Source organism: Sus scrofa, chromosome 18 (genome assembly GCF_054392235.1).
Source record: "Sus scrofa isolate SSC_HxYL_T2T_F1_AM1 chromosome 18, Sscrofa_HxYL_maternal_Yorkshire_Landrace_v2.0, whole genome shotgun sequence".
In the NCBI taxonomy this organism is placed as follows: domain Eukaryota; kingdom Metazoa; phylum Chordata; class Mammalia; order Artiodactyla; family Suidae; genus Sus; species Sus scrofa.
Window position 1 is genome coordinate 11,568,547 of NC_139400.1, and position 12,275 is coordinate 11,580,821.

Consider the following 12,275-nt stretch of genomic DNA (forward strand, 5'->3'; position numbering starts at 1 on the left):
CCCAAGGGTCAGCAGTGGGCGGAGCCAGAGCACGACTTCAGTCTTCTGTTTAAAGAGCGGAGTGTTCTCAACATTATCACGATTATCGCAAAACAACTGTTTTCGTGTGCAGAAGGCTGAAAGACTTCTTTTGTCGGAAGTACGTATCACCAGAGTTGACATGTGTACTGTGACAGCAAAGTATTTTAATCCCATTACAAAGAGCAGGTAAACAGCTTTACAGAAGCAAATAAGTACAAGTATCTCTACACAGAACCTGAAACTGGTATTTCTACCATCAGGAGTACATAAATAAACTCATGAGTTAAAATGTATGCAAATTTCTAGTGTACCGATTACTACAGTAGCTTTCTTTCTCACTGAACATTTTTCTTCCATATAAAATTAACCTATTGCTTGGAGTTCTCGTCATGGCTCAGTGCAAATGAGTCTAACCAGTATCCATGAGGATGCAGGTTTGATCCCTGGCCTTGCTCAGTGGGTTAAGGATCTGGCGTTGCTATGAGCTGTGGTGTAGGCCAGCAGCTAGAGCGCCGATCTGCCCTCTAGCCTGGGAACCTCCATATGCCATGGGTGCGGCCCTGAAAAGACAAAAAAAAAAAAAAGAGAGAGAGAGAGAAAGAGAAATAAAATTAACCTGCTGGGGGGAGAAGTGTTAAGGAACTAAGGGCGCTCAGTGTTTTAAAATTTAGGACAGAAATCACTTTTGGAGTGGGAATAATCCTTACTTTTTATTTACTGTAACTCATGTTTCCAAACACGAAGCTTCAAGTGAGGGCTTACAAATACGCAACAGAGAAGATCCCTTCAAGCACCATTTTTACTTACTCTACTATTAAGCCAAACAGTCGCGTTCTATACAAATACATTTAAAGGCTTTTTTCTTCATGTTTAAAAGAATGGTAACTGGTCAACTGCTTACACTTACAGCCACTCTGCCTCTGAGAACTCCAACCCTCCCCCACGTGGAAAGCGCTAACCTGCCCACCACTAACCCCTCCCAGCCCCCTGACTCTTGAGGAGTCAGTCTTGATGACATGACTATGGAACCAACAAATGCCTTGAAAAGAAAAGGAAAAAAGGTTTGACACAAATTCTTTAATAAAGGAAGGACAAATGACCCTGAAAAGAACAAAACAAGATAAAGATCCTGAAAAGAAAGAACTGCAGGAACACAACACACACAAAGTATGAACACAGGCAAGGTGGACATTTCAGAAGACGTCAGTGCTTGGGTCACTGCACTGCACACAGCCAAGATGCCCCAGCTGAGGACAGGACTGCACAAGCGGGGCACCGAGGATGCGGGCCCCGTGAGGAGCTGGCTGCAGACAGGGGAGCCCGCCATTCATAACGGTGTCTATGAAGTGGGTTCCCAGCCTGAGAACTTGCAGCCATCCCAGTTATTATGACGTGACACATGAGGCCGCCCAATGTACAGACCAAGCCGCAGCCCAACTGCAAGGACGCAGGAAAGTGATGGTACGTGCCCCCGCCCCAGATGCCCTCCGACAAGCTGCTGCCCGCTGCCCTCGGGTGTTCAGCCGGGGTGCCATCTTCCTCTGCTCAGCCCAGCGCAGCCCAAGACGGAGGCGCCTGTTCCGGGAAGCTTGCTCTCCCACAGCATCGCTCACGCCTGCTGAAGGGGCCTTTCGGTTTCTCCCATCTCCCTGCTTTGAGACCTTTGCTTCATCTCCTTTTACCCAAGGCCAACTGCGCAGACCTGCTTTCTTAGAAACCTACGCTCTACTAGCTCAGACCAACTGGCAACTTTATACCATAACCTGAGAAAAGTCTGGGGTCATCCTGAGCCAAGAGGTGGAGAAGGAAGAAAGGGGAGGGGAGGAGATGGAGACTCCAGATCCATCGCTCCATAACCTCAGTTAGCAAAGCAGACGCTAAGACCGGCCCACTGCTGTTAACCTGGGCATCTTGGCAGCTTAGTGCCCTCACAGAGATTTCGTAATCTGCCGCCTAAATACGCAGGTTCATGTTTTCAACTGAAAACAGCCACAAATAACGGTTTTCATAAAGGTAGTAACTAATGAAGAAAAGAATCTTTAAAAAAAGAAATGTTTTCTTGATTTTTTTATTTAGACCAAGACCAGAGAACAGGTACAACCCTCCGTCCTTGTACCTTCCACCCTCCCCACCGGAATATGGAACATCCTAGTGGTCCTCCGAGTATGGGTTCCACAGGAGCAGGAACAGCGTCACCTGGGAACTCATCAGACACGCAACTTTCCTGAGCCCCACCCTAAACCCACTCCATCAGAGGAGCCGAGGGTGGGTCCCGAAATACGTTTTAACAAGCCTTCTGGGTGATGCTGCTGCTCAAATTTGAGAGCCACCGCTTCCTTCTCTGCAACGGGCACCAGAGAGACCCGTAGAAGAGCGGGAAGTAGGGTCAATACTGCAAGAGGCTCACTGACTAGCAACAGCCTGCTGTCCGTCTTTAAAAGGAATGATGTGCCGCTGATCATGTCTACAAACAAGTCACCTTGTCTCAGTAAACACTGAGGAGAATGGCACATGGAAAAAGAATACACAGAAGAGAAGGTTATAATGACCCTAAGAGGTCCAAAATAGGCCCAGGCAACCTGGAGAGTCTTGGGAAGGGTAAAATGGCCCTGCCCTACCCCACACCCCCTTCCAGAGCCAGCAGGAACCACTGGGTACGCATGATAGCAGGTCTAGGCCACAGGCTCCAATGGAAAAACTATTTTTAAAAAAATCAAATATTTTATTCAAACATCTTTTAATCCAGAAGGAAGCCATTTTTATAGAATGGTTTTTACAGCACCACAACACAGCTCCAACCTCACAGGACCATCCACTCTCTGGACGCCACAAACAATACTCCGTAAGTCAGCTTTTTTTTTAAGTATTTGATTAACTGTAACAGTACTATGGAGGAAGGTGAAATGCGAATGAACTTGAATGGGAGGAAGCTGAAATGGGATGGGAGACAGGCAAAAGAAGTTACCCAAAGTTTCTGGAATGTTCCTTCTCTCTCTAGTTACATCTGAGAGCCTAATAATTGTTCCTTCTTTCCTTTCAGTTTTGAAACGTAATCGTCCCGATTCTTCATCATCCTCGTCTTCTTCATCGGACTCTTCTTTTACGTCCTTCTGCAGCTCCAAAGTTTCCATGCTTCCCTAAATTGCAGACACACAAAAAACAAAGGGAAAGTGAGTTCACTTCAATACTGAAGAATGGTTGCATATACAGACATAAAAACTCTTTCTATTTAAAATGTAAAAGTGCTGCAAGATGTCCTGTTTATAAAGCCGTGTGAAACAGTACACTGATTCCAGGAGAAAATCAAACATTAACAATTAACACTGTTCCAGGAGTTCCCTGGTGTTCCAGGGGGACGCTTCCACATGGTGACCCAGGGTCAAGCCCTGGTCTGGGAACTGGGATCCCACATTAAGCCGCTCCACTCCACAGTCAGAATAAACAAATAAATAAAAGTTTTTTAAAAAAAAAAAAAAAAGAAAGAAAAGAAAAGAAAAAGGAAATGTTAGAAAAAATTCAAAGTCCTACTCCTAGTTTGACCAAGTCTTATACCTTGTTGCTACTTACACTTCTAAGAGAACAAACGTGAGTTCCAAAAATCCCTGCTGGCCTCAAATCTACCCCAGATCTAGCAAAGTTCAATGTATTAACTGAACTAACACTAGAGTTGCACGAGCTTAGTAGCACATAACCTGCCTTGAAACTAACACCAGATGACAACCCTCCTCCCGTTTCAGAGGCGCTGCATTTCCTCTACTTCCTGACCCCGCCTACGTGGATTCCAGTGCCAGGCAAGCACTCATCTGCTGTTGGGTTGACGGAGTTTCTTTTCGGCCTCCAAAATCTTCCCTGTATCAGACCTCATCCCTTTCTACTTCATCCCACTAACTAGTGTTCACTCACTACCACCTCGAGCTCAGACTATTACGACTGCAAAACTATGTTTTTTCTCCGTTCACCTCACACTAAACCAGATTTATTTTCTATTTCATTGTAGCAGGATTCCTATAAGAATTTTGCCTAATCTAGACCCAAACCAAAAGTAATTTTTTCAACAATTGCATGTTTCTTTTTTAAAAAAATTTTATTGGAGTACAGACGACTTACGATGTTGTATTACTTTCACTCATGTTCCTTTTAACACTAACTTCCACCTCACAGAAGGTTTTGGTGAGCTGTTAGGTAATAAATAGGTACCTACTGACTACTAGGTTCATTAAATACTTTTTGTAAACTTAAAAAAAAAAAAAAATGGGAGTTTCCCATTGTGGCGCAGCAAAAAACCGACTAGCATCCATGAGGATGCAGGTTCGATCCTTGGCCTCACTCAGTGGGTTAAGGATCTAACCCTGCCATGAGCTGTGGTGAAGGTCACAGATGCAGCTTGGATCTGGCATTGCTGTGACGTGGGCCGGCAGCTGTAGCTCCGATTCCACCCCTAGCCTGGGAACCTCCATATGCCTCAGCTGCAGCCCCCCCAAAAAACAGAAATGGCTCCTTTATTCTCTTCATTCATAATTTTTAAATATCCTTTACTCTTTTTTTTTTTTTTTTGGTCTTTTTGCTATTTCTTGGGCTGCTCCCGCGGCACATGGAGGTTTCCAGGCTAGGGATCAAATCGGAGCTGTAGCCACCGGCCTACACCAGAGCCACAGCAACGTGGGATCCGAGCCGCGTCTGCAACCTACACCACAGCTCACGGCAACGCTGGATCGTTAACCCACTGAGCAAGGGCAGGGACTGAACCCGCCACCTCATGGTTCCTAGTCAGATTCGTTAACCACTGCGCCACGACGGGAACTCCAATATCCTTTATTCTTAAGAGAAACATGAGTTTCTAACTTCATTAGAAAATGTGCAAGAGAAAAATTAAAATAAGCTGATACAATCATTTTGTATTCTTCACCATTTTCTGTGTAAAAAATGCACACACGCATTGCTAGAAATCCTAAAGCAGAGACATATCTTCAGGAGGTCGAATGCCTGAAAATCAAATGATAAATGTAAACTGCAACTTTTAGCCAATGACTGCAAAAACACCCTTCAGCATTCTGACATGCAGCATACTTAAGAATTTTAAAATGCCAAAACACTGGCATTTTGTTGGTTCGATACCGTTATTTCAGTCATACTGAATATCTGAAACCAAGAACAAGTGACATGTGAGACAGACTCAGCTTGTTTCTACTGCACTCCACTCCAACTGAGCAAAAGTAAAGTTTACTTTTTGTAAACTTTAAAAAAAAAAAAAAAAATGGGAGTTTCCATTGTGGCACAGCAGAAAAAAATCCGACTAGCATCCATGAGGATGCGGGTTCGATTCCTGGCCTCACTCAGTGGGTTAAGGATCCAACCCTGCCGTGAGCTGTGGTGTAATGGCATTTTGTTGGTTCAATACCGTTATTTCAGTCATACTGAATATGAAAATATCATATTCATTTAGAAAATATCCTTCTCCACTTCCATTAAGGCTCCAGAGCAGTGCTTCTCAAATTCAAGGTGGGGCCAATCACTAAGAATCCTGCTGAGATGCGGATTCTGATTCCGCAGGTCAGGGTGGGGCCTGACCTTCTGCAGTTCTAATAAGCTCCAGGTTAAGCCAACAGGCAGGTCCACAGACACTTTAAGCAGCAAGGCCACAGAGAAGGAAAAGAAATGACAGCCAATAAAGCAAAGATTCTATTACAATAGTCATTTCCAATTCAACCATTCATACTAATTATAGTTCCAACACTTTCCAAGCCAAGCTTAACGTAAAACATGACAGTACTGAAATTAATGCAGTCTATTCTACACCCAAATCTCCATCTAAGAAATCTAAATACAACAAAGATAAGGTAAAAATTGTTTCTTTGAAAGAAATACTACAGGCTACCAGAAACAAACCAACAAACTATTCCAGCCTATGATGCAACAATCCCACTGCTAGGTATTCACCCCAAAGAAGTGAAAATGTATGTTCAAAAGTATAGGGGGGAAAGAGAAAGAAAACTTATGTTCATGTAAAAACCTGGAGGGAAATGTTTACAACTCTCTTCTGGATCACCAAAAACAGACACAACAGTGAACGGAAAGACAAACTGCGGTCCATCCAAACCGGGGAATACAACCTTTCCGCCGCCAACAGGATCGCGACTGATGCAATGACTGGGAAGAAAGCAGAGGCGTCATGCTGAGTCGCAGGTGACATCCTGCAGCCACTCCACTTACGTGACTCTCTCCAAGAGACACATGCCACTTGGTCAGGACTGGAAGGAAGGGTTGAGCAAGGTAAAAAAAAAAAAAAAAAAATTTTTTTTTTTTTTTTTTTTTTGGAGAGATGCACTGTCCTAGAATGCAAACTCGTGGTCCAAGTCTCGGGGTCCAGTTTAGCCCTGAACCACATCAAGGATTTTGCAAGCCCCGAGCTGAAACTGAAGCACTGGCCTCAGCTGCCTTAGGTGTAGACCACTTGGCAATATTCACTTAAGCTAGATGCACTCTTTTAGCCACTGATCTCTCTCTCTTATCCTAAAAACAACTGGGCTTAAATTTTAAAAAAAAAAAAAAAAAGGCACCTTCTTTGGCCATATGGCTTATAGGATTAACTAACCGAGCTGCCAAAATGTTGACTTTCTCCATAGTTTTTAACAAACATTAGTATTCCATTCACAAGTAAAATTCCACTGCACGGAGGGTGCTGGATAACAATATAAAAATTAAATTATCCTAAGATTATATTTTTGTAAGATATGCAAATCTGATTTCATTATAGACACTGCCAAAAATATTCAAAGGTTTGATCTTTTAGCTATTTAATTATCTTGAAAACCCCAAAGACGCACTTGTAATGCGTAACAGAGGTAGAAAAAGTCGACCAAAGCCTTCTCATATGTACATAAATAATTAGAATGTCTAAGGCGGTGGGGGGAGGCAAGTCCCAGAGTTGTATTTTTTTTTTTTACATTCTCCAGCTACTTCTGAAGTGAATCTGTAGTCTCAGTGTTTTGAAAGAAAATTCAATATCCCATCCCAAATTGGAGGAAAAAAAAAAATCGGGTAGTTCTCTGAAAAAGAGGGGGAAGAAAACAAAACTACAGAGAACACTGCTTCAGAAAAACTCCCCACAAGTTTTCAGGGCTTACCAAGTATTTGAGAGAATAATTCTTTATTACACCAGAAAATACAAAGCAAAGAATCTAATTCTACCAACAGTTACAATTTACAAACTGGAAAGACTGAGCGATTGTGTAGAAATTACAAGAGAAGAAAATGACAGACCAACGTCCTTCATGAATACAGACACAAAATTCCTTAAGAACATAAACGCATAAGGAATCTGGCAAAACATAAAAGGGAAAACAGATCCTGACCAAGTAAGGGTGAGCCAGAAGCATCAGGTTGGTTTAACATTCAAACACCAGTCAATTTAACAAATCTTACTTTGGGAAGAATTCCAAATATATGCACATCCTCTCTCCTCCTCCAGTGGAGCTAAGTACTTCCCCTGGCCTAGGCGCAAACTAGACGAGCAACTTGCTTCCAAAGAAAAAGGCAGAGAAAGCGGAAGATGGTAACTGGACAGAAACACTGTCTGTAACTGGCAAAGGTCATGCAGGGCACAGTCAAGGCTGACACTGCCAGGGAGCTCCGTACCCAGTGGCTCATCCCACGGGATGAGAACAACGCCTAACCTCTGCGGTATTCTTTCTGAAACCATAAGCCGGTCTAATCATGAGAGAAACACTGGTCAAGCTCAGGTTGGAAGACATTCCACAGGACGCCTGGCCAGTACTTCTTCAGACTGTCAAGGTGGGGAAATTCAAGGAAAGACCAACCATCACAGAGCAGAGGGGACATGACAGCAATGGGGTGCCCAGGATTAGATACCAGAATACAAAGAGGATATTAACGGAAAAACCTCCAAAAGGGAGATTAAGTTGAGAATATAGGTAATCGTTTTTAAAATCGATTTAATTCACATTAATAAAATAAGGGATAAAGGTCACAAGATTATCTCAATAGATGCAGAAAAGGCACTGACAAAATTCAACATTCTGATTTTTTAAAAATCTCAGCAAACTAGACATAGAAGAGAACTTCTCAATCTGAGGGAAAAACCTCCAGGTAGCTTACAGTACTCGCTTGATGAAATACTGAGTATTTTACCCCTAATACCAAGAACCAGGCAAAAACAAATGCTCTGATTCTATTCTACACAGCACTGGAGGTCCATAGGGCAAAAGAGAGAAATAAAAAGACAAAGACGAAATGAAGAATTAAACTGTGTTTATTAACAGGCAACTTGATTATGAAGATGTTAGTTTTCCCCCAATTTGATCTAAAGATACAGTGCAATTTTCATTAAAATCTCAACCAGATTAATAGATATTGACAAGTCAATTACAGAGTTTATATGCAAAATTCAAAGGACTTGGAATAGCCAAACCAATCTTGAAAAGGAGAACAAAACTGGTGGATTTATACTACCTCACTGCCACAGTAACCAATTCAGTATCAGCAATGGAACAAAGAGGAGATTCCAGAAAGAAACCCAAACTTAAACGTTCAACTGATTCTCAACATCAGCACTAAGGCCATCCAATGGGAAAGGAAGGCTTTATAATAATGGTACAAAAACCAGATAAACAGGAGTTCCCGTAGTGACACAGTGGTTAACGGGTCCGACTAGGAACCATGAGGTTGCGGGTTTGATCCCTGGCCTCACTCAGTGGGTTGGGGATCCAGCATTGCCGTGGGCTGTGGTGTGGGTCGCAGACGCGGCTCGGATCCCATGTTGCTGTGGCTCTGGGTTGGGCCAGCAGCTACGGCTCTGATTGGACCCCTGGCCTGGGAACCTCCATATGCCGCAGGCATGGCCCTAGAAAAGACAAAATAAATAAATAAATAAATAACTGGGAAGAAAGAACAATTATTGCTTTAAAAAAAAAAAAAAACCACCAGACAAACAAATAGAAGAAGAAGAAAGACTCTCACACCACAAACACATATACTATAAAGCTTCCAAAAGAAACAGAATTATTATCCTTGTACTTTTGGGGTAGGCAAAGATTTCTTGGGTCACAAAATTACTTGGTTTTCATCAAAATTAAAATTTTCTGTTTATGAAAAGATATCTTTAAGAAAATTAAAAACCCAAGCCACGAGCTCAGAAAAAATATCATGTTATATAAAACCCAGACTATCTAAACAGACATCTATCTAGAAGATACACACAGTATATACAGATACATACACAGTCTACACAGAGAATAGAGAGGCAACGTATGTACATACAGACGTATTTTCTGTGTAGAATATATAAATTATGTATAGCATATAGAGACAAAAAATTTAAAGACAATTCATTTTCAAAGAAGGACACAAAGAATATATATATACGTCGAAAAAGCACATGGAATGAAGCTCAATATCCTAAGTTATCAGAGAAATGCAAACGAAAACCATGATGCGATAATCACTGGAAGAACTAAACGGAAAAGATTAACAGTACCAAACAGCGGGGACCTGAGACTCTCACACACAACTTACATAAAATGGTACAAACACTTTGGAAAACAAATAGCTATTATCAGGAGGAAACCAGTGAGACGTATCCCTAAAACGGAATGAACTGCTGACTCCTGCCACACACGACCACGTGGATGAAGCTCAGAAAGACCACGGGGCGCCAAGGCAGACCCAGCACCACAGCAGCACATACCACAGGATTCCAGCTACAGGAAGGTCTAGACTGGGAAAGACTAATCTGAGTCAGAAACAGAACACTGCCTGCTCTGAAAGGGGTCGGTACTGACCAGGAAGAAACACGGGGGAATTTTCTGGATAACGTAACTGTTTCTCACAAACAGAAGGATGTTAACTTGGATGGACACATTTCAAAGCACTGACCTGTGTCCCTCAGATCCGCACCTATCACTGAACGTAAATGAATGTAAACGTCATCACAATGTTTATTTTAAACAGTGCAAAGGTTTTTTAAAGCCTCATTTTTTCCTCTATACAAGCCAAAACTACCTACAATAGCTTTTAACCATGTCTGGCGACGACAGCACAAGTGGCACTGATGCGGATGCACAATGAGACAGGCTTGAAAGTCAGTCTTCCTAATTAGGTCTTTCCAATGGTTCCCAGTACAGGGATTTCTCTGCATGAACCAAGCAAAAACATTAACGAAAAGGAGCCACTGAAAGTACTTTCCAGTTCAAATTACCTTTTAGTTCCATGATCCAGGTTCTAATGTGTACTTAAAATGCACCTATCTCTGAACACAGCTTAGACAAACTCTTTTGGATAATTTCTTCAAAGTGGAATTATTGAGCGAGCCAAATGATCTTCAGGCTTTTGATACTGTCATCAACAGCGAAGGGTCTGCAACTGACCCTTCCTGCAGGCCAATAAGGTAGCCTGCCACTGTTTCATTGAGGCTGAGGGATGGCCTGAGACTCCTGGTCACTGACATGGACAGTTTATTACTTTTGACAACAGCAGTGGCCTTGTGAGGTCAGCTCTGAGCCCCAATTCCCACTGGGCCTTCGGAAGAAGCGGCCCGAGGGAACTATATGCTGGGGGGCCCTGAGGTGAGGGAACCCGAGCCAGGAATAATGAGCAGAAAGCACACCTGCCCCTTGCTCCAGAGAAGGCTCTGCGTGTCCCCTAGCATGCTGTCACTACAAAACATCCTTGAGAAGACAGCCAGGGACAGACGGCCCTCAGCGCTTCGCTCCCAAAACATGCAGGCACGGCCGACCTGTGGAAACGGTCTCTTGGTGGTTGGCATTTCCAAACAGTCCTCCCCTGGGACAGACTATACGTGACCAATTATGTTGATCTTTGCCAGTATGTTTTTAATTTTTCTTTTTTTGACTGTATTTTATATACTTGTTCAGTTGCTATCTTATTTTTGGATTGCTTTCTCACATTTGGCCTTCTTTTTCTAGGAGTGCTCTCCAGTATATTCTGAACCTACCAAGTACTAAGTATGCTAACTTTACCAAATATATTCATTCTTATAGACTCTCATGTAAATATTTCCCCCTATTGTCACTTCTCTGGACTTGTTTATAGTGTTTTGGGGTGTTTATACGTAATCAAATCATTCTTCTCCTTTAAAAAGTCCTAATACCAAGAGCAGTAAGAGGAGTAAAACCAAGACCATTTGGCGTGCGTTTTTACTGATCTTACTGATCTCCCACTTTCAGCTGAACAGGCGGTCACCTAATAAAACTACATTCACCAGTTTCCCTGCTGCAAGGAACAGCCGCCAGACGACAGCGAAATTCACGAGCCCTTTACAAAGTCTTGTTTGAGAACACAGACTTGTCTTCAAAGGGTGGGCAGAGTCCCTTTCAGTCTTCCTGCAACCCGCCGCGCTCGGATGCGGGCCAGGGCAAGAGCAGCAGCCCTGGAACTGGACCTCAGGAGTCTGAGAGAGGCCTGCGTACCTGTGTTTACCTAGTTAGGCCAATACCAGAGCTGAAATTCCTTGTGGAGAGGAACTAAATTTGTGCTATCTGTTGAGTTATCTGTTTGTAGGTAAGCCTGGGGCTAGCATACCATCATTAAAACATTTTCTCCTGGAGCTCCTGGGGTGGTGCAACGGGGTTGGTGGCATCTCTGCAGTGCCAGGACTCAGGCTGGACCCCTGGCCAGGGCACAGCGGCTTAAATGATCCAGCTGTGGCTCAGAACTGATCCCTGGCCCAGGAACTCCACACGCCAAGGGCGGCCAAAAAAAAAAAGAAAAAGAAATAAATAAAACATTTTCTTCCAACACATTTACAGGTTGGCGTTGGTGTGAATTAATCTGAGATCAATACTGACACAGGGTAAGGGAGGGATCTAACTTTTCCCAAATGATGAAGCCTTCCTAACTGAGACACTGTCACACTACCTGAGAACGTGTTATGAGTTCAGTTAAGGCTGGCTCTGAGCGTTAATGTCCCTCCAAAGATCTCTCCCCCTCAGTCTCTCTCTTCAGAAGATACTGAAAATAGAAGGCATGCTTACCTTTTTTTTTTTTTTTGTCTTTTTAGGGCCACACCCACGGCATATGGAAGTTCCCAAGCTAGGGGTCGAACTGGAGCTACAGCTGCCAGCCTACACCACAGACACAGCTACACAGGATCCTTAACCACTGAGCGAGGTCAGGGATTGAACCCGCATCTTCATGGATCCTAGTCAGGTTCATTAACCGTTAAGCCACAAAGGGAACTCCACAATTACCATTTTTGAAGTGGGTTTTACCAAATAACC

The 12,275-nt window shown here is 43.1% G+C and overlaps 1 protein-coding gene across 6 annotated transcripts in view; it reads right to left on the minus strand.

Moving 5' to 3' along the window:
- The window catches only part of RBM33 (RNA binding motif protein 33), a 111,436-nt gene that overhangs the window by 65,153 nt on the left and 34,008 nt on the right, over positions 1–12,275 (minus strand). For all 6 annotated transcript variants that reach the window (XM_085005063.1, XM_085005061.1, XM_085005060.1 and 3 more), the window contains one exon: positions 2,987–3,158. In XM_085005063.1, coding sequence (XP_084861189.1) covers positions 2,987–3,158 — 172 coding nt within the window. The remainder of the gene's footprint in view (positions 1–2,986; positions 3,159–12,275) is intronic.